This window comes from Periophthalmus magnuspinnatus, chromosome 4, assembly GCF_009829125.3.
Source record: "Periophthalmus magnuspinnatus isolate fPerMag1 chromosome 4, fPerMag1.2.pri, whole genome shotgun sequence".
Lineage (NCBI taxonomy): Eukaryota > Metazoa > Chordata > Actinopteri > Gobiiformes > Gobiidae > Periophthalmus > Periophthalmus magnuspinnatus.
In genome coordinates this window covers 9,691,027-9,714,280 of record NC_047129.1, presented here as the reverse complement: position 1 = coordinate 9,714,280, position 23,254 = coordinate 9,691,027, and the positions used below count along the sequence as shown (strand labels likewise).

The window sequence follows — 23,254 nt, the reverse complement described above, 5'->3', positions numbered from 1 at the left end:
TGGTTAGCTATTGATCCGTCTTCAAAGAGCTGTGAGGGCCTGAAAGTGTTGTGCCATGACTTCTGCTCAGCATTTAGTGACTTTTTTCCTCCCTCTTTCTCAGTCCTTTCCTCAGCTGTATACACATGTGTGTCGTTGGCAGCAGGGGGCACTGTTGGTCTGTTGGCGCATACATGACCTGTGAGGTGATGTGCTGAAACTGTTCCTGTAGTGAGGCCTTTTTGTCCCTGTGTCCACTGGTTTCTATGTGCTCCTTGTACACGTTGTACACGCTTTTCTAGCAGCTTTAATGTAGTTGGGCTGAATGCCTGATCATTGTAGTTGGGCTTCAGGTATTGATCAGAGAAAGGCTCTGAGCAGAACAAAGAGCATGTCCAGAGTTTTGGGCCAACTCTCCGCTTTTGTTGGGTGCAGAGACACACACGTTTGGCTTTAGTAACATTGACGCGCCTCCCTATAGGCCCTCAACATCTGTGCAAAAATATAGACCAGGACCAGGAAGACCTGAGTATCTTCTGCTGAGCGTCTGGAGTTTAACCTTCAGGAGGGTCAAGGCCCCGCTCACTCTGTCTGCATCGATTCATTTTTCAATTCATTAGTTTGCTGTATGATCAGGCTGAGCTGCTCTCTGAAATGGCTGGCCATCAGGGAATACCTTTGCTGAGGAATGAAGGAGACTACATGAGGAGGGGGTGATTGGGCAGAGAATCTGAAAGACTGTTGTTGTCCTTACGGCCTTATGTGTGCAGGACGGAGTGTGGTAATAAGGCTATGTGCTGTTGTGTCAGATTTATTGCCATTCTTCTGCCCTTGTTGCTTCTGTGGGATGTGAAAGAGTAAAAGAGGCAGACACAAAGAGGTGTGTTGGGACTAAATGCAGATTGAGTGGCTACGTAGGTGGTGAGGGAGGCCAGCATTAATATGATGTACTATTCAACAAAAAAATATCTTTGGTAACTCTCCTTAATCAGGAACAAAACTGCCCAAAATGATTCTCATTATAAAAGAGACAGAATCAATGATTGTCCTTGTGTGAGTAATGCAGTGGACCTGACTTCTCAATTCACCTTTTAAATTATGCTTTTTTCAGGTGAGAGCTTGACTTTTTTGACTGACAGAAAAGATGATTGCATGGCACGAAGGATTTTCCGGAAGAGGACACATTCAGAGAGCCAGGACCTGGTGGAGTTTTCACAGACATGGTTCACAGCCAATTCCCCATGACTGTTGTCCCAGCCCAGCTCCTGACCTTCTGAAGGCCCTCTCCATCTCTCAGGCCTTGGAGAAGGTGGTGGCCGATGTGCCTGGCTGTCCCGGGCTGGTTCCATGATCGTCATGCCAACGGTCCACGCAGCGGCGCCGTGCATTCATGAAGAAGTTGCTGACTGTGCTGAGCTCCAGGCCAAGCTGCTGGGAGATGGTGATCTGCATTTCCTTCGATGGGCGCTTGTTCTCCTTGAAGATGGCAATGAGTGTGCGGCGCTGCAGGTCGGTGAAGACCAGCCGTTGCTTCTTAGGTGCTGTGTTTCGGTCCTTGTGTTGCTCCTGTTCTTTACGCTTGCAGGCTTGGTACAGACAGCGGCGGTCGGACGAAGAAGGATGAGAGTGGGAGGCAGAGGGGAGAAAGCACATAAAACAAGGTAAATATACAAAAGTAATATATTTCATTACAAAACAACAAATATACAATGTGGAGGGAAAGACACTATACAACTATACACTGACAAATCCTATAGCTCCATCTCTATTGCCATATTAAAGTTGATTTAAAGCTAATCCATGCCTCTTGCCCAGTGGGAATATTCCTTCCATCCTGCAGAGTGCAGACAGGGAGCCAGCCTGCGGTGAGGGAGAAGGAAGGGGTGAAGGGGGAGAGGGACTGGCTCTTGCCTGCTAGCTGGAGACACTGCTGTTTGATTCAATATTAATGCAGTTTGAGTCGCAATGGGGGACTGAGTGACTGTTGCACAAAAGTAAGCATTTTGTGAGCACATATGTATGGAATTGAGAGGCAAAGGAGGAGCAGATGTGGCTGGGAAGAATTATTGTAGAGAAAAGAGGGCTGTAAGAACAGAAAAAGGTGGAGGAGTTAGACAAAGTGTGTGCATTTGTGTATGTGTTCAAGAACCAAAGAGACAAGCTGAGAAGCAGAGCAGGGAGGGGTAGAGCGTACGGAGAAAGAGAAAATATTGACCGACTTTGCTGTAGGAATTGGGGGGTTCTCTGTAGGGACTGAGGTCAGAACCCCCCCACCACCCCCCACTCCCCTACCCCCCCCAGCAGGTCTGCAGTCTGCTACTTCAAACAGAGCCCACTGGAGCCCACTCTATTGAGCTCTGAGAGGGTATTTATAACCCAACTCCCCCCGCAAACACAAACACTCATATGAGCCCCTTCACATACACTAGGCAATTTTCAAAAGATATTGTAGCAAGTGTGTGCCTTTACGTTGGGGAGGGGGGCCAGTGGGGAGGAGGTGTTGGAGTTGTTGGCAGCGAACAGCAAAATTAATAGTTAATAGAATGTTGTATTGTGGGTAAGTGTTGTAATGCAGAGCACTTGTAGGAGAGGGGTGAATGTAGGCAGACAGGTGCAGGCTAAAAGGCGCCATGAGGCAGGAAGTAGTGAGGAAGGCAAAGGCACTGGCCCGGCAGTCACATGTCCCCCCACCGAGGGACCAATCGAACCTGTGTGTCCCTCAAGGCCGCCCTACTGTCTCTATAAAGCCACAGCAAATTGGAAAGAGGAGCAGACTTATCCATGCCATCCCTGTGGGGCCTCTACCTTCTGCCTGCCACTCGTATTGCCTCTTATACTTTTAGACTTCAGTAACGTCTCACTGTGGCTCTGTGAATGTGAGCTTCTTCATGCATTTAAGGACAGATTTTTTTGCATCTCCTGTGGTTTCATGTTATGTGTGCATGTACTGGGGGCCGCTGGTGAATTTTGCTGAAGTGGCTGGAGCCAAGCAGTGGCGCTCTGTGTCTAATTACAGTGGAACAGAGCCCATTGATCAGCCATTGCAGTCCAATCTGTTTACTACAGATGTCTAACCTGCATGCTGGCCCATCCATCATATTCATATTTCATCAACACTGCAGCTATATATATATATATATATATATATATATATATATATATATATATATATATATATATATATATATATATATATATATATATATATATATATATATATATATATATATATATATATATATATGCAACAACACATGCTAATGTGCCACTTATAAAAGTCTTTCAATATACACTTGTGCACTCTATGTGCAAACATTGTGAAACTGATAATCTATCACAATTTTACTTTACCAAAGTGGCACCTCCATGTTTCCCTAGAAATAGAAAGTTAAAGCCATTCTTCGGAATATTCTCCATGAAGAAGATAAATTATCTTCGTGTATATATATATATATATATATATATATATATATATATATATATATATATATATATATATATATATATATATATATATATATATATATATATATATATATATATATATATATATATATATATATATATATATATATATATATATATATATATGTTTCCCTAGAAATAGAAAGTTAAAGCCATTCTTTGGCTGAAGATGAAGATAAATAATTTAGATGTCTGTGGAAGATTTGAATGGCACAAGCAGAAGGTCCTCCTGCAGGCCAAATAAGAGTCAGGTTTGTGGATATGCAAGCTCGATCACAGTAAGGATGCATGTTTTCTGTCCTTGTTGCTGTGGCTTTAATTATCAAGTCATAATGAGTTACATTAGAGTAATTGCTATGCTGAGCTGAACAGTGGTAGCAGAGTAATATAGTAAAGGTACTTAACTTTGTTATAAATTTTCTTTTCATAGGAAAAATCCATATCCCTAGACTTACTTTAGACTTAACTGCTATGCTGGCGTATATTTAATGAACATGATTTTTTTAATGTAAAGAGGTGATATTTTAGATATTTTGATCCCTTTCATAACAGATCCATACACACAATTGATTTATTTACAGATCGACCTGTCACGTTTCCGGTATCCAGTCAAATGAACATAATTTATATGATCAAGACATCGCATTCTACATCTTGAGATCAAAATTAATTTTATGCATCTTAAGTATGTTGTATGCACATATTTTCTTCTCTAATTTTCCAAACTTTTTTAGGATCATCAAGTTGTTTACACTCTACTAATGCTGTGTGTATGGAGGTTTTCCTGGTGTAGCTTTCCCATATTGCGGGGCTGATATTTCTACAGTGAGCGGAGGTGCACCTCTTGTTTGACCTGTACTTGTGTGAGAGGGGATTTGTCTCTCAGCAGGAAGGCGATTGTATACAGTCTCTGGCCTAAACACACTAAGCTTCAGTCTGTTTGATGTGGAACAACGGCTCTGCTTCACAGCTCTGCCTCATGAAGTACTGTATTCTGTAGAGAAAAGTTGTGCTCTTAATTAAGGAAAAAAACACTGTATATGTCACTTGACATCTTAATTTTATATTGTGACATATATTTAAATGCACTCATTTTCACATCAGCGTTATTTAAATCTTTTGAATGTTTTAAACATATTTTATTATATTGTTATAATAAACTAAATTTAATTAACTTACTTTTTTTTTTCTCTGAGTGTATTTACAGTGTGGTTTGCCACTTGTGTTTTAAGTGGTCACAGATAAAGTCGTTTCCAAGATTGTCTGTAGCCATTAAAAGCATAAAAGTGTAATTACAAGTAAGTGCCTCCCTGAATGAGGTTTAACATCCAGCCGAGCCTGTGCCCTCTTTTTTCTCCATCTTTGCAGCGTGCAGTCACGCTCTGCTCCTCATCGACCGCTTGGCTCATTGTGTGTGCTTTGTGCTCTTTCTGTCGACAGGTGTCGCTCTGGCTGTGGCCTGGCTGCACGGGGCGCCATAGTGCGCTGCCTTTGCTACAGGCGCTGGATTTAGTAATCAATATCAATCGATCTGTGAGGAAGGGGGCCCTGATTACTGAACCAAGCCCGGCGTAGAAAAGAAAAAAAAAATCGATCATTGCAGCTTTTAGAGCTACAGTAGGCACCGAGCTGAGAGACGGACATAAAGTCATGCACAAAGAGCACCCGGACAAGAGCTGAAATCCTGGTTTGGTGAGTGTTTTGTGAAGTGGGCACCCCGCTGCTGCACAAGCGCTCTTGGTAATGTCTGGAAGTAGCTTTATATGGAAATACTAACTCTCTTTGAAAGAAGCCCTGCGTCTTGTAGCTCTCATTACCACACGCAAATTCAATATTTATTCTTGAACACATTCAGGCGTTTTATTTTCCATAATTATTTTTGATGTTTATTTTTTGATGAAAATAGCAGCGCACTCAATCTTGACTACTGGCAATTTTGCTTAGTCTATAGACTCAAGGGTCATACTGATTTCTTCAAAATTTTGTAATGAGTGATTTCTCTAAATCCGCTCCGATGAAAACGATATAACTCCGGCCCTTTACCCCTTTCCTGATGACATTAATATTCTTTGCTTCACGACAAACCAAGCGAGGTTAAGAGAAAGGCCCTGGGTGTTCAATATCGATCGATAGATTCGTGAATAATTCGTGTGTGAAATTCAGTCCGTCCAATTAATTATGCCTCGGAGGGGAGTGGGCCTAGAGAGGAGAGATTCATGAAGGGGCGGGAATATGGACGAAAACACGGCGAAAAGAAAGCCTGCCGCGCTCTTTCGCTGCTGAAAATCATAATGAGGATATGTTAATTGGAGGTGTGCACGTGATGTGGACATCACCTGTTAGGTACCTGTGCAGCACGCCTGCACGCGCCCATATCAGCATTAATCATTTATTGATTACCATGCCCTTCCTGCTCATAATGAGAAAGTCAAAGTGGCTCATATTGTGCCTGTGTGCTTTATGAAGCCATGATTACGCATTGGACTGTTTTGCGTCTGGTTCTAGCTGTTCTCAATCCCGTGTGAGAACCGTAAGCGCGCGAGGTCAGTGTGTGTTGATTTAATTAATTTACCAATAAACACATTTATAGGCTCCCGTTGTGCGCGTTCACGCAGCACATACCGTTCACTGTTGAAGCAATTAGTGAACAAAGATCTGAACAAAGCTTAATCTTAAATTTCGGCTGGATCCTTTTTAAGTAACATGCGCGCTCTTTAGTGGGAGATTGATACTGCTGTGAATTTGCGCGTCCTGTGCATTGTGGCAGTTATTCCATTTCGACTGCAGGGCAGTGCCAAGCTCTCGCCAGGCCAAAACACTTCCAGCTCAATACTCCTTAATGTAATGACTGAGAATTGGTGTTAATATACTGATAAAGCGACACAATGTGTTTGTTTGCCTTCTGCCACGACTCAGCTGCGAGGCATTTCCCCTGCACTTCAATAACACTCAAGCAATTCACTGACTGCCTTCTCTAACTCTCTCCCGCGCTCACAGATCACTGCAATATATGTTAAGACATACTAAGTTTAGTTTAGTTTGAATGCATAAAAATATACCTATACACCTGAATATAAATACATAACACTGTGAGAGTTTACCTAATGCAGTAATGTATTATCTTATTTCATTGTATTATTGATACAATTTGGTATAAACATATTCACAAATAATAATAATAAAAAACATTGCACTGATGTGATGCAGTTGGTTAATTGGATTTATTTTTATTTATTATAAAAAATAAATAAATAAAATCAGACTTTCCTTGCGCGGCCCGCGGTGCGCCTCTTTACTCTTATCTGGACTTGCCTTTCATCCATAATTGCATTGACCAGTTATGCGTGTTGTTAGTAATGACCTGTTTTATTCTGTGTTGTTTCACATACAGTTAATATGAGATTGAGGTTTGGTTTGGAAGGAAATAAAGTACATCACATTTTCAATTCAAACAAAAATAACAGCGCGTAATACATCAAACTTTTGTTCGTTATATTATATAACATGTAGAGGCAAATGTATAAAGTCAAATTAAAGTACATCACATTAAAATGAAGAGGTTTCTATAAAGTATCAGTGGTGCGCTTCGCTCTCATACTCCACTCGTGTGTGTTTTCTTTAGACTAAATAACTAAACTATATGTTTGTGTGGCACGTGGAGCACAGTGTGCGCGTGCATGACGCGATGAACTGAAACGTGTAAAGATAAATACTAATAAATTACAACAGCCTATTAAAAAGATCCCGATCGCATACTTACTTTTTGGAAATTATATTTGTAAATGTTGCACTGTCCATGCGTGACAAGTGTGTACGTTCATGTGACAAAATGTCTTGACGCCTCGGATTTATCCTGTCAGAATAAACACTGTAAACGGCTCAAATACATCATAGACAATTAGGCTTAGAATTGAATATAATTTATACATGTTTTATATTACGTGTGCTGTTTGTTTTAAAATGTTGGGTTTTTTGTTGTTGGTTTTTTTGTATTTTTGTATTTTTGTATTTTTTTTGTATTTTTTTTTTTTTATTTTTTTTTTGTATTTTATTTATTCCTTTAAGTTGGCATTTGATCTCTTGGGGCTGTTAATAAGAATTTCTATTTCTAATTTACTATCAAAACGTGAGTGTATAGATAGGCCAATGTGTGCAAATTATTATAGTTTTTTTAAAATCTTTCTTCAGTGTTGCGTTTTTGCGTATCGCTCTGTTTTAAATAGTTTACCTCAAACATAAAAGAAATAATGAAAAGTGGACCAACGGACAACCAGTTCGTTATATCTAATAACATTTAATACAAAGGCATTATGGGTTGTCATCGATTCGCTCATCAATTGATTTCACAGTCGTTTTGCTCCTTTGTTGATCTGTGTGGGGTTGCCCAACCGGAGTTTCAGGTTGCATCTGTGGCTATGAGAAGCTCTGTGAGTCAGTGCGCACTGTGTGTTTGCGGTTTGGTTGTGATCGACCGATGTAGAGAGACTTGCAGCGGTTCTGAACAAACCATCCTCGGGCTCTGATTTCAAAAAGACCCGAAAAGGTCGGCCCAGGTCTCTTTCTTCATGACATGGCTCGTGAGCGCAGAGTCCGCTGAGGGTGGCGCACCTCACTAGCTCAGGCCTCTATGGCCACAACTCCATTTCATTGACTATTAGAAATAAAACTAGAGTGTTTTTATTGTTTTACTCCTATAAAATATTGCTCAAAATGTAGGCTAATTGTCATGTATGTTGTATTCGTGTTGTATTGATAACCGACAGGGTATCGGATCATTTTAAAAGCTGCAATATATAAATGGCCAAAAGAGAAACGACATCCTGCGTGCTCTCCGCCAAAGACAGTTGGCTACACGTCTTTCTATTCTCTTTAATTGCGAAGACATTGTCCTTGTCTTGTGTTCTTAGCATACACATTAAACAAGCCATTATCAGGGCTTTAATAAGAGATGGCCTATCAGGTCCTGAGATAAGCAGCAGCCTCCCTGCTCTGCCAGTGCAGGTGGATTCTGGAGAAGAACCAGAGATAAGGTCACTCTCATATCTGGACCTAACATCACCAACATATGAACAGACCTACTGGCTGTAAAGGCTACCATTAAGCGTCTGTAAAAATCTCTGAGTGTTGAGAAGAGTTTTGGGCATCCCTCGTGTTATGTAACAGCGGGCGGAGTTCCTGCTGCCCTGGTCAACATTTAATTGCACAGCAGCCGTTTTTAAAAGCGCCGCTGACTCTGCCATTACGTAAACCTCATCAGCTTTTGGTAGGTCAAGAGGCGCTCTGATTGGTTTACTTCTCACGAAGACATAAGGCATAGGCCTAAATAACGCGGTCATTTGACTCTGAGCACAAGGATGAATAATGAGATTTAATTATGATTGTCTTAGGTCTGGCCTCTCTTTGTGTTTTGCCTGGGAATGCGATGCGCGCTGGGCCATTAACCCTTTGATGCCAGCCCTGTGTATTCAGCGAGCTCCGCCAGCAATTTGATTTAAAGGTCATTCTCTCCTATCGATCCGGTTTGGCGAGGGGGCGACGGAGTAGCGTAGGAATTGATCATCTAAAATAGAAGAGACGGTATTTGAGACTGTACAGAGAGAGCCCATGTAGACCACTACTGCATTTGAAATCGCCGTAGGCACGCCCCCATTGAAATCAAAGTGTTCGTACGCAAAGGGCAGGGTTAAAAGTGGAGACAGTACAGACTCCTGCTGCACTGCCAGTTCAGCAGACTAATCTGATTTATATTAAAATTACATTATTTGAATAATGAGGTCGAATGGTCAAACCAGTGTGGGTGGCTTGTGTAATGAACCAAAAGGTTAAACGTCTGCGAACTTCTCCTGCACATTCCCATCACGCTAAACCTCTCACATTTCAGAGTCAGCCTTTTTGACTGTAGATGGAACACCGTACGTAGGCCTATGCGTTGTGGGAGCGCGCGTTTATTATCCGCTCTGAAGGCCGAGCCGTTAATGGGAGAAATGGTGTTGCATGCTGGAGATGGAGGGGGTTGCATGGCGCAGCTCCAGCGATGGGAAGGAGAGGCCAGGGAATGGAAATCAATACCGATTCAGGACTCGCCAGAACGGCCTTAACAATGTGGCGCTGACGCACTCTGCATCCTGGTCACATACATTGGCAGAGGCGGAGATGTGACATGTAGCTACATGTAGTGTGTTTTCCCAAAGAAGCAGCTTTAGAGTATACATTTATTGTAATATATGGCCCACGTGTTTACATGTATCTTTTCCTTACTAGATGTATTGAAATGAATGTATGTGTGATATGCTACGTACTTAAGGCACAGATAATGATACCAGACCAGAGATGTCATGCCCTGTGCTGGGAGTAACACTGAACACTGGATTTGGACAAATAGCCCCGAGCTATAACCTTAAGAAAATGACTGTTGCTTTCCCACAAGAGGATTTCAAAGGCGTTCCTTGTACACGAAGGGTCTCATACTTACAGCACACGATGCTGTGCTTAACGAACAACGAGGCACTGAAACCGCAGCTGCACTGTTTACTCCCCTATCTTCCCCTTACACATCAATTATTAAAGTTGCAATCGATCATTTCGTGGGCTAACATCAAGCCATCTCTCCATGAAAAAATCTGTTTTAGATTATCCTGCATCCATCATATCTCATCCAATTAAATCTATTATATTGGCTTTAAATTACAAAAAAAGAGAGCAACACTCGATTAGCTTTGTATTTGACGGGTTTTCCAAAATATTGACTATAGCTTTTGTATTCATTTTATGTTCTCCAGCCAAGCTGGAGATTTGAATGGAAGGTTGTGATTACCTTTGCTTGGGAAGTGGGCTGGAGGATAGCCTGAGTGACAAGAATGTGGATTGTAATATTGATCGCATGGGTGGAAGCTGTTGGATGAAATAATGGTGTTTAGGGCCTACAAGAATGCTATTAACTAAATATTGGTAAACGTCCAGTCTACCACCTTGAACTGTCCTCACACGAAAGACCTGCATTTCAAGTGACTTGAGCTTTTCAGCACCATAGACAGCGCCCAGCGCCTTTAGGCCCAAATAAAGTAGTTTTATTGTATGTGAAGTAAACAGAAGGTTTCCGCTCTTTGAGCTCCTTGAATTCTTCAGACGTTTAACCTTTCATATTAATCTAGATGCACATCATTACAATATCCCTACACTCTGTCCGCTGCATGGTGTGCACGTGAAGGGCGTACTGTGTGTGTGGGGGGTTTATTTGGGGGTGGGGCCGATGGGGATCGAGTATTACTCCTGGATTAGGCCTGTGTAAACTGCATGTACTCCATTGAAACGTGAAGAGAGGCCTCCCACCCTCATTCCCAAACAATGTTTTTTCTGCGTGTCCTGGGGGTCTTGACCTGTGCACACTGGCACGTGCCCTGTCCATTCAGATGGTAATAAGCCAACTGTGCTTGATTATGAAGAAAGCCCTAGCATGCCATGGCACATCGTCCTTGTCACTGGAAATATTAACGATTGGGGAAGACACAGCAGATACATTTTAACAATAATAACAGCCATAGCATTTTAATTTTACGCATTATTTAGGGACGAGTGTTTGTAAAATGCATTTTTTTAAGAGCGAGCAAACTCCTGTACGTCATGGTGTGTCAGCACTGTCTCTGTAAATATTAAACATGGTAGAAATGACTTAGCAAAATAAACATTTCAGACATTCCATCCCTGGTCATTTTGTGTTTAGGGCGATCTTAAATTTATAAGAAATAGAAGAGTGACTAAACTGCTCAATCGTATGTGCCCAAGTCTGACTAAACAAGAACCACCATCAGTCTTTTCACACAGTTGAACGTAATTACAACAAAGAGAAAAGGTGGCTGTGGCGTTTTTATAACCGTTGTTCTCTTGCCACTCTTTCCGGCTACCTCCCCCTCACCGGCAGGGAGAGACCAATGGGAGAGAGTGCTGAGGCGGGATAATTGATAGATGCACTGGCTATCCTTATTGATCAGGGCCGTATTGACTCAACCAAATACATTGAGATAGAGTGTGGAATTCAACGCAGATGCATAGACGAATTGTTTTCATACTTAATGCAAGATTTCAATGCCCCCATGCCCAACTATTGCACGTCTGGCTGTATAGTTTTACATTTTGGGGCATGTATGTGTAGACTACGTTTTACATTTGTGGGTAGATTATGGGCGGAGATGAAGCGGGGAGCCCATCACAACAGTATAAGCCTGTAGGCCGTTCTGTCGCTCGGCTGCTGTTGTTGGAGGATGTTGAGCGTGAAGGGTACCTCAAACAGGCCTCTCTGCTCTAGTTTTCCGCCTTAGACCTCGTGTGTGTGTGTGTGTGTGTGTGTGTGTGTGTGTGTGTGTGTGTGTGTGTGTGTGTGTGTGTGTGTGCGTGTGTGTGTGCGCGCGCGGGTGTGTGGGTGTGTGTGTGTGTGTGTGTGTGTGTGTGTGTGTGTGTGTGTGTGTGCGCGCGCGCGTGTGTGCGTACGTGTTTCTCTGGCTGGCATTTTCACATTAGCTAAGCAGGGCAGCTTCATTGATTTGTGTGACTGTGATGAATTTGGAATAGTAATTTGAATTTATTGATTGATGTGGCCGAGCGAGTATGGCCCAGCCTCACTTTCAGCCTCGCAACCCCCAACTCCCACTCCCAATCCACATGTGCACCAAGGATAATGGTGATTTTAAATGCAATAAGTAAAATGTTGCAGCGCTCATTTACATACAAGCCATTTGTCATTTTGCCCATCTGAACTTACCCGGCCAGTTCTGACTGCTGCGCGATTTTATAACAGACCGTAGGCCATCATAGGCTTTCATTGTAGTGCATTTTACAGTAAAATCACAAACACCATCTAACAGGGATATTTGGATTAAGACAAGACAGCGAACCGCCTTGGCTTGTTCTGTGCCCAGGTATGTTATTACGGGACCCCGTAAGAATTCGTAGTTGTCAACTGAATTGGGGGCTTCCTTTATCCTTGCCTTGCACGAGGTGTGGAAGATATAAAACCCCACAGCCCAATTAGCTTTAACAGCAGTGGCACTTAAAGAGACAATTGTGGAGTGTTTAAATCTTTATTTACCAGAACCCCTACTAAATGCGTAAAGGAACAATTTACATGCCATTAAGTGCTTTTCAATAGGGCATTGACTGGAACTAAAATATGCCACTATATCTGCTTAATTGAATTGTTCGCTGAAATACGGCACGGAAGAGCTGATTGACGTTTGGAAGTCTAAACGGAGCCTTTACACAATTATCAATGGGGGGTTATCCACACCTCAGTTTTAAGCCACTGCCACGCGTGTCCTTTACACTGAAAAGGCGAAGCGGGTTGAGCGCACAATGGGGATCAAAACGAGTGGTCATTCAGAAAAGAGAGCCAGATGGAGGACGCGTGTCAGCGCCATTGTACCCCCACCCCCGAGTGGCCTATCTGCGAAGTGTGTCCCGTGTGATAACTGCGCGCACATCATGACCAAAATGACCCACACGGATAATTTCATAAAGTCTAATAAACGGTGCTGGCCTTGAACCAAGTTTGGAAACAAGATAGCCCAGAGTGCACAAGGAGCAAAGACTAGCCACAGAAAGGCGCATCTGTTTGTGTCCGTGTCTTTCACATCCAAATCGATCATTTATCAGCGCGCGCCTCTGAAAAGGGACGCCTGGACCTGGGATATTGATCCATAGGAGGTCATGCTCCCCATCTCTTTGGCCAGGCCTCAGACGAGCCTTGTTTGCAGTGCGCTGCTTTGACAGGAGAAGTCAACTATGATAAAGCCACTATATCATGATTGTGTTATTCCAAAGTAAATGTGAGGACTGTGAGTTAAACTATGGCTTCAAGACAAGATTTTATCATGTACTTATTCATCTGAATACTGTGCGTGTTACCGAAACAGGAATGAGCGGAGGAGAGGTCTTTTTGTCTACTACTTACTGCTACGTTCGTGCGTAAAACTGCTACTGGCTGAGACTGACCCTACTTTAGCTATTTTTTCTGTTTATCCCCACCGGTGTTTGTTTATACTGTCATGGATTGTAACATCAATCAGACTATAGATCTCCCAACATTTAACACTCCAACTGTCATGATGAAGTTTTACTCGATATAATCGACTAATAACTTCTAGTAATGTCTGTTTGAGCAGCTATTGACAGTCTCGCCACATTGACTTATAATTGATCCCTCCACATCACTCAGGTTGGGAGCTGTCTCCTCACTCACCTGCAAGTCTCAGCGCTGACATCCGCTGGAACTCGGGCTCCTGCAGCCACTTCCACATCCTCCTAAAGGTTTCGCGACCTGATTTCAGTTTACTCCATGGTTTTGGATTCCGCAGCAGGTCAGACAAAGTTCCCTGGGACCGGCACAAGATCCTCTGAGCAAAAATGGCCTGTGGGATGCTGTAGCGCTTGAGCTCTGCGGTGATTCTTTGAGCCACCTCTTTGGTGTTTATTTCCTCCACTTGACCCGACCCAGCGCCTTGACCGCCCCCCACCACTGTCTGCCGATCTCGCTCTGACAGCATGGAACCATTGGCCTGAGAGTGCGGGTGGCTGTGATGGTGGATACCGTTGAGGGATGACATCAGGCCTGCCCCGTGGCCCCCAAGTCCTCGCGCCAGATGCTCTTCACCTCTAGACAGCATGGCAGCGTGGGACTCAAAACCTCCGGTTGAGAGCATTTTGTCGTTGGAGAGGTGAGCTCCTGGCCCATAGGCGCTGAGGGTCTGCTGAGAGCTATGCAAAGAGCCCAGACCATTGGACAGGGGCGACAGAGGTTGCCCCATGCCCGACATGTCTTTGGGATAGTGACCATACAGATTGCTCATGGATGCTAAACTGCGATCGTCCCTCATAAGTGTGAAGCTACCGCTGACGTTCCCCGCTCCCAGCCGCTGGTGCGCGGGATGATGGTGCGCGTGCGGGTGTGGATGGTGAAATTTCTCTGACACGGTTGAAATTGGCGGCAGGTGCTGCAGCGGCGTGAGAGTAGTGTAGGTGCTGCTCAGGCTCATCCCTGAGTCGCAGGACATTGTCATGGCGGGATGCAGGGGTCCCGACAGTGCGTGGTCTGTGCGGTAGTCCCCTGCACCCTCCAGAATTGAGGCCATGCTGGACACCATAGCTGACCGTCCGTGCGACACCAAGTTCCGATGCGACGCCGACGATTGTCGCGCGTGCGGCGAGTTCATTAAGTCGCTCGTTTGATGAGAGTGAGACACGCCGTGCAGATTTCCAATGTTTTCCATCGTAAGCTCCATCGCTGAAAGGATCTTTATTTCCACCCCTCTCGCCGTCCGCTCCCCCTCTCCCTCTCACTGGCGCTCTGTCTCACACTCCTTTCCAATAAATTGTCAACGATTTCAAAGCCAAGCCATTGATTGTAGTTGCAACTCTGCAGTCAATCCAGCATGATTTTAAAAGATCGCGTCCCTGCTACCGCAAACCAGTGCTCAGCGGAAGGTGTCTGCCTGGGTCTCTCTCGCTGTGGACCACCTTCTACTTTAGCCAACGCACTGCTCTGCTGTCTGTGTGTATATGAACGTGCCCGCGCCCCGAGCGTGTCTGTGCTCATATGCGCGCCCCCGTGGCTGATGCTCGCCCTCGCGCACTGGCGTCTGGGGCCAATCTGACGTCACTGGTCCCAGATGTCATGGGTTGTTCATGTTGCAAGCTGAACCTCAGATTTTCCAAAAAAGATTACATTAGACACTTTGTTCAGATAAAACATAGCCCTCCAATCAGAAGTGTTGTTTCTGCCGCGTGGCCAACATTTGCACTGAGGCGGATAAGAAGAGCTCATGCCTGTTGTTTTTCCCGATAAAAGTGAAAAACACGGCGCCAGCCGTGCATGTGACGGGGGTTAAATATTAATAATTGACATGTGTCACATCTGACCGGAGTGTAATGAGAAAACCACAAGAGGAGGTCATGTGTTACGCACTTCTTTCATCTTTATTCATAGACTGAAGATACATAATTTATAAATGCCTATGGGAGATTAGTACATTTGCACATGCGCTGGGTTAGGATGATTTCTTTCTTTAGGAGGCCAGCTCTCTGATTCTGCTCAATACATGTGACCTTTGACACCTCAATCTTTTTTAAAAACAAAACAGCAAACCATTTAGAAATTTTAGGCCTTGTCTTTGTAAAATGCACTGAGAAAGTATGTCAGCAGAATATCTATGTTCAGTCAAGAAACAATAATGATCTATCAATTTGCAGGTGAAAATGTATTTTAGTGTCCGATTAGAAAATAAAGATATGACAAAATGCAATTGTACATGCCTTCTGCAGTAGCCCATGGTTTCCCCGAATGTTTTGGTCAAGTTCTTAACAAACTATTCAGTAAAACTTAACTGTTTTCTTATGTCAGTTCTGGTCAGCAGTTCATCAATGTCAAACATACATAGATCAGACAGAATTATCAGTGAGTTGGTGCCTATTGGAGAATCCCACTATGTACAGGAAATGGAAAAGCAGCATTTCAAGCAGCTACATCCAAACCAAATTGAGATAACCTGAATAATGTGTCTGTGCTTCAAGGAAAAGAGAGCCTAGCTATTTCAAAATAATAAATCATCGTAAAGAAAACTTAAAAAAAAAAATTAAATTAAATTAAAATAAAAAAAATAAATAAATAATCCATGAGTGACTATAGCGCATGTATTGAGCCTTTGTGGACAGACTGTATGTGTTGTATTCCTGGGGACAGCAGGCTCTTCCTCCTTATAGAGTATAGACAGTGTTGTAGTGTGTGTGCGTATAGGGTGAGAGGCTAATGTGCTCACACTCGAGCCAACGTGCGAAGTGTTAAATTTACAATATTAACAATGTTGTGATATGTTGTAATCGTCAGTTTTTATCGCGCTCTCAGCATGTGTTCTTTCAGAAGTAAATGTCTGTAGTAAAGTCGTTTTTGTTTTATGGGGGGCAAACTGCCCAAGTTCTTAATGTAATTGAATCGAAAGATGCCAGTTATAAGCACTGGGGCAGTACCTCACATTTTTGGTAAAATTTCTGTGAATGTCCCACAGGCGTTTGGGCAAAGAATGTTACAGAGCATGGCATTTTCACCAATGCTATGCAAAATGAGCCCATTAAGATTTCGATGAAAGAAAAATATATTACAACAATCCCGGTAGAGACAACACTAATTATTTACAAATTACACAAAATAATTGTCCTGACCAGTGTTGACCAACACTTCTGTGTCATCCATAACAGATCAGAGGAGCTGTGGAACCAGTGGCCTTGGCACGCACCTCTGAACAGCGCACCTCACCAATGTGTGGCCAACAGGGGACAGTGACTTTTGGCTGTGCCAACAAGAGAGAACAGTGGTGTCCGGTTGGGTTAATGTCCCTCTATTGATCCCAGCAACCACTGCTATCGAAAATGAATTACCGAAGCCCGCTCAGCAGCGAATCCGTCATCTGTGCTCAGCCAGCCGGCCACAGCAGCTTATTGGGCGCACTGGTGATGGATGTTAACTTTCATTGCGGCTCCTTGCTCCTAATTCACCAGGGTTTACAACCTAAGAGCACGCGCTGAAAGTTTGAGACTTTTCCAAAGATTTGAAACTACCATCATTTCTCTTATTGTGTATTCAACGCTAATGAGAAGTTACTAAGAGAACAAGGCTGAAACGGGGTCAGCAAGCCGTGGATAGGGATCATAGTATTATCTCCACTCTAATCAATGGAGGATGAATCCAGCCATAAGCCAAAATAAAGCCGGAATGCAAAGTAAACCTCTTCTTTTCCACAAAATCTATGCTGCCGCCTAGAGCTAGAGTTTTAATTTGAGGAGCCCATCATTGTAGTGTTTTGGAATACTTCTTGAATAAGTATCCCGCTTTTCACACTGGGATACCCCATGGCAAATACAATATGAAAAATGAAACGTGTCGATGTGCGTGTGCCGCATTTAATCTGAGGCTCAGACCCAGGTGAGTCTCCGACGCCACTGCTTGTGTCTTCTCACACAGTGCAGTGTTTTCATTCATTTGTTAATTTCCACATAGCCCAATATATGACCTGAGTTTTATCTTTAAACACTGCTGTCGTTTGCTGATCAACCAATCGATAAATGAACCCGGAGCATGGATCAATACATTTCTGGATGGTCGATACAGAGCCTAAAACGCGCTGTGCACAAATGCTTTAAGTTAAGTCTATATACTGTTATGTGTTTGACCCCTGTCAACAGGCACTTTCATTACCGGAAGTGAAAACAGATAAAGTAAACGAAATAACAATAATAATAATAATAATAATAATAATAATAATAATAATAATAATAATAATAATAATAATAATAATAATAATAATAATAATAATAGGACCTAATCATCTATTCTTTATTTTACTATGTGCTATTTTTTATTGATAGCAGCCAATAGTAGCAATAGCAAAAGTAGAATAGTGATAGTAGTTATGTATATTTTTTTCATTTGTTGGGATAAATTGTGCTGTGCAGCTGCTTCTGCGCAAGATCCAGTGACCGTAGCGACGCACTAATCTTCTCGTGACTTCTTGAATGACTCCTTGGCAGATGCATCACGCTTAATGTATTCCAAAGTATATTTACTTGAATCTGGCTATTGGCAAAAGTTAAGCAGCAGTGTTAGTAACGTCGCATTGATCAGGCCTCGGAGCAGGAGAGCGAGACGAGTTGCACATCATATAGCCCACTATACACTTCACTCTCTGTGGCCTTGTGGAGTGGAAGCACCAACATGTGGCTTGTTTGCCCGTGGCTTTGCTCTAAGTAACTGTGTGTGGGTGTCTGATAGATTTAAACCAGCAAAGATCGCCAGTTTCCACTAATAGCCCATAAACCGAAGTCACTAATAAACATAATCACATCACATCTATATTGGGTGGCAGTTTACGCGCAGTTCTGCTTTGGTTAAATACTAATTGTTTTTTCCCGTCAGTTAGACCTTTAACTTATCGCATTGCCTCCCAACATTTTCTACAAAGTTTCAATAGGCTACAGGCCAAATCAATGTGACCGTGCAATCTGAATGTTACATGTTTGTCCTGTTGAATCATTAAACGCCGGCCCCTCGTGTTAAAACACTTTAGTTTGTGCGCCAGAGAATAGCCTACTGCAGTGGGATGGAGAGGCCTAAATGTGAAGGAGAATCAGTCTTACATTGAATCGCTGTGTTTGTAAAGCGTTTGCCTGCAGTTTGTTAAGGAATTAGTGTGTTGCTATAGATTATTATTTAGGTAGATTTGCATTTGAAAGCAGCCAGCAATAGAGGACCGTAGTGATCAATAGCCCTGGTGCCTTATCGATCCATCCGCAGTCTGATCGATTGGCACACAGAATTGGGCGCACAACACTCTCTACTGTTGGCGTTGTTTTAAAAGTAAAAAGTAAAAATATTGAGGTCTATATTAAAAATACTATGGCTGTGTTTATGTATCTGTTTAGGTCAAGAACAACAGGTGTTAACTGAGGCCTGTGCTGCGTGCCATTAATCAATAATCGATTGGTTCATAGTTAAATGCTTTTATGGCTTATTATTAAAAATAAATAATAATAATAATAATGATAATAATAATAATAATGATAATTCAGCTGCCTAAAACACGCTGGAAGTTGAACACACTCCACAGTAAATTCAATTATTATTAGATATTTTTGCAAGATATTTATCGTCCTGATTTATTGTTGCATTTCACAATTTAGGTCATTTCCTACGGCTTTAATTTCATATTTAACTTCCGTAATTATAATTTGATCAAAAGCATTTATCTGCTGCAGAGCGCAGTTTATTGAGAATAAATTCAGACAGGCCGAAGTTATTTTTATTTTACAACAAAGGTCACGCAAGCCTCAGATTTATTTGAATTATGACATGTTAGAAAAATAACCATTATTCGGAGGTGTTCACATGATGTTCAGATGATCAATAAAGCGACTGATGACAAACTCTTCAATAATCTATCGATTTCATTGGAGCCGATCGCTAAATGTTACACTTGCGCTGGAGTTTCTATTGTTTCCATCTTTATGTGGAGGCCTCTGAGTGAGAGGAGGAAGTGTGTGTGGGTGTGTGGGGGTGTGTGTGTGGGTGTGTGGGTGGGGGTGTGTGTGGGGGTGCGTGTGTGTGTGTGTGTGTGTGTGTGTGTGTGTGTGTGTGTGTGTGTGTGTGTGTGGGTGTGTGTGGGGGTGTGTGTGTGGGTGTGTGGGTGGGGGTGTGTGGGTGTGTGTGTGTGTAACTTACACATGGAAAATTCTTTAGTTCAGTGAAACTCTCTTGCAATATTTTATTGATCTATTAAAATCACCCTTTCACTTTAAGAACCTTAATAGAATTAAAGAAAAAAGAAATGTTTGCCATATTATCTATTATATTTATTTGTTATTTTAACTTTAGTCGAATGTGACTCACACACTTCATTTTATGCACACACTTTATTTTATGTCTTTATTTTTATTTTATCTTGATACATTGCATCTCCGATTATTTCTAAATACATAGTTATTTATAACTACGCAAAAACAGCCCACTCAATAATCATCATTATTACTTTTCAATAATGTTGTTAAAAACATAGCCTATAGGCTGTTAATATGGATCATCTAAAACTGTATCATATGTTTGTATTATTTGAGCTTAATATTCTAGATTTATATGAGGCTAGTTTACATCCCATTTCTTTGTTTGTGCAGGCTACTTGAAGACGTGTGCTATATATATATTACAGTATTTAAGAAAGATTTAATTTTTAATTTAATTTAATTAATGCATACATTTGCATTCTCCTTTTTCTGGGTTTAATACAAAAGACCAAAAAGTGTTTCTGCCGTGAACACACACTTTTGAGTTAGAGATTGATTCTTCTGTGCATTTAGCAAAGGAATACACTGCTGACAGATGCTTTGTCTGTACATATAGTCACTTTATATTTTCATGTATTTTATTTTTGCTTTAAAATATTATTTTAAGACAGAGTGCTAAATAGTATTTTTGTTCAGACACACAAGTCAAAATGGACTGATCGGGTCGTGCGGCACAGATATGTACAGGCACTTTGCTGTGTCTTCACCTGCTTAAAGTTCATATAAGTAACTCTGTTCTATCTATATTCCCTATTATGATGTGGTATTATACAAATGATGTCAGATATTGTATATAACTGATAAATATCTAACATATATAGACACACATTGGAATGTCGGAATAAAGAAACAGACTAAATGATAAAAGATGTACGAAAAGCTCCATCGACAGTGTACGTATGCTTGATATTTAACTGAAGTAATCTTTAGTCATTATTTGTATTTAACATGTTCATGTAAAAACAATTAGATCTATGTGAAGTGGACCTGTTTTTAGCCATGAACATAATTCTGCTTGTTTGCTTCAGGCTGTATGCCCTCCATACATTTATCACGCAGCATAGATTTCAGATTACAATGATTATAGATTGTAATGTGTGTGCATTATCTCAGAAGCTAGTTAAGAGCATTATGCACGGTTTGCTCTCCCCGTTGCTCCCCTGGTTTTTAAGCCCGTAGCTTTCTGCCGTTTTAAGCAGTGCTAACGCTGGATTTATTAGGGCTTAAAGCATAGCCTACACATCTTCCTCAAAGGGGATCAGACATTAAGTGTAGATCAAAAGGATAAGGCCTTAAAAACAGAACAATGCCTTTTGCACTACTTTATTCCCACACGACCATGTTAATACAGGGATTGTGCAGAAAACACTGGAGATGGTTTCTTTTTGTTAAGCGCTTCGTATTTGCATCTGTGTCCAATAATCATGATGGGAAAAGACAGTGTAATTGTACGGCTTACCATGAAATGCACCAGGAGAATGAGAAAGTTTCAAAGTCCTACTGCTGTGTGAGTTTGCCTTGGGAGTAAACCTTTTGTATCACTGGCCTGGTTTATTCCACAGTACATGAACTATATAAGGATAATTTAGTATTTTAAAAAAAATTATTCTTATTTTGTGGCCCAAAGGCTTTATTTGACAAGACGGCTTTAGCATGAAATGAGAAGAGAGAGTGTAGAGACATTTGGTAGATGATCGAAGCTGGGAAATTTGTACAAAAATGTGCATTTTTAAACTCACTCATCTTAGACATCTGTTTCTCTAATCAGTTAATAATCATTTCAAATACTCCTGACTCAAAGGTGAAAGTCAAATTAGCACCATAATTAATATTTTGCCTGTGGTCCATTATTCTAACAAAAATAAATTGTGAAAAGCATTATATTTCGACCCTCATTATTACACCTTGAAATGTACAGTATGGTCATTCAGTTGACTTGAAGTAGCTGCTGGTTTCTGGACCCAAAAGTCTAAATATGTTTGGTTTTTTTTAGTTGTTTTTTTTTTTTTTACAAAGTTACTTTTCTTTTGTGGGAGAGACCGAGACCGTTTTTGTGCTGCTCCAGGTCAGCACATAAAACAGTGACACAGCTTCAGGCAAAAAGAGGAAAAGTCTGAAAAATGACCTACTATCGTCCTGGCACACATATCAAAACATTTCACAACGTGCTTACAACTACAGCGTGCATCTGAAACTAGATAAACAGTGAAAAATCCCCTCGCCAGCACCACTCAAACCCTTTTTGTCTTCTCCTTTTCACCAGGCAGCGGTGGGAAGCTCACACACCACACATGAAAGGGAAGCATGTATCAGTCAGAATAAATGTGAAATCAAGTACAATTGGCTTTTGCTTAACCCACCCACCTACCCATGCATGAGCCCGTCCGACCCCTCCCGTGGCCGGACCCCCACCCTCCACGCCCGATAGAGCACCCGTTGCTAGGCGACAGAGGGAGAGATGGATTGAGGAGACACGGCCGATCAATGCTATAGAGAGAGAGGCAGCGAGGGGCTAAAGGATGGAGGAGAGGAGGGGAGGACAGAATGCAGAGTGATTGCAGTCGAATTGAGGCTCCAGTTGGGGCTCAACACAGTCTTTTCAAACATCTATCTTTGTTAACTGTAGCACGCCTTCCCAAAATAAATCCATCTCTGCAGCTGTCCACCTTTCCATCTTTGTCTGGCCGCTTTGCTTTAATACTTTTATCACTACAAATTACAGCCAGAGCCGATTTAATACCGCCTCGCTCAAAAAACAGTTAATTGTATATTGCGTGTGCGTTTGCTTTGCCTGTGTCTCTTTCTCCATTAGTCAGAGCGCTCACACAAACACACATGCAGATGCCCGGCCCCAGCACACGGCCCACTGCTGGGTGTTGAGCGCATCGACTGAGTATTGATCCCACCACTCACCTCCCTGCAGTCAGCTCTTGTCCTACATAGCATGCCCTGTCTGATTTCTCCCTTAATGGCTTTTATCCAGCTCCAATCTTTATTTAAACTGAAAAGTAGGAATTAGCACCCACTTCTGTCTAAGTCTCTCTTACCTTTTCTCCTCACTGTCATCTTGAACTAACTATCGGCAACAAATGCTTGATTGACCCTTCTCTCTTCCTCCCCTGGCTATGATTAGTTCTCCATTCAAAACCAAACGCTTTACAGTACTCCACATGGATCTCGAACAATTTTATCTTTATATAAATAATACACTTTATAGACAAGTGTATTGTCTTTTGAGTATTCACACACATAGTTATATGTCATTAATCAAACATATTATTATGAAACAAGTTATTTAAAATGTTTACAGCTGGAATAGTCATGACTACCGACCAGATGCCTTATCCCGAAATGAAAGACATTTATTCTCGTGGCGACTACTTTCCATATTGATGGTCCTGCCTTCTTGTGATCAGACCGCCACAGCCCGGGGAGG

General features: G+C 42.0%; 1 protein-coding gene across 1 annotated transcript; it reads right to left on the bottom strand.

Annotated features, from left to right (window-relative positions):
- Positions 1-1,272: 1,272 nt before the first annotated feature.
- onecut3a (one cut homeobox 3a) lies at positions 1,273-14,714 on the bottom strand. The gene is made up of 2 exons (XM_033965447.2): positions 13,676-14,714; positions 1,273-1,565 (listed from the first exon to the last, which is right to left on the bottom strand). Exons 1-2 carry the CDS (start codon positions 14,712-14,714, stop codon positions 1,273-1,275), a joined length of 1,332 nt encoding a protein of 443 aa, XP_033821338.1.
- Positions 14,715-23,254: the final 8,540 nt, after the last annotated feature.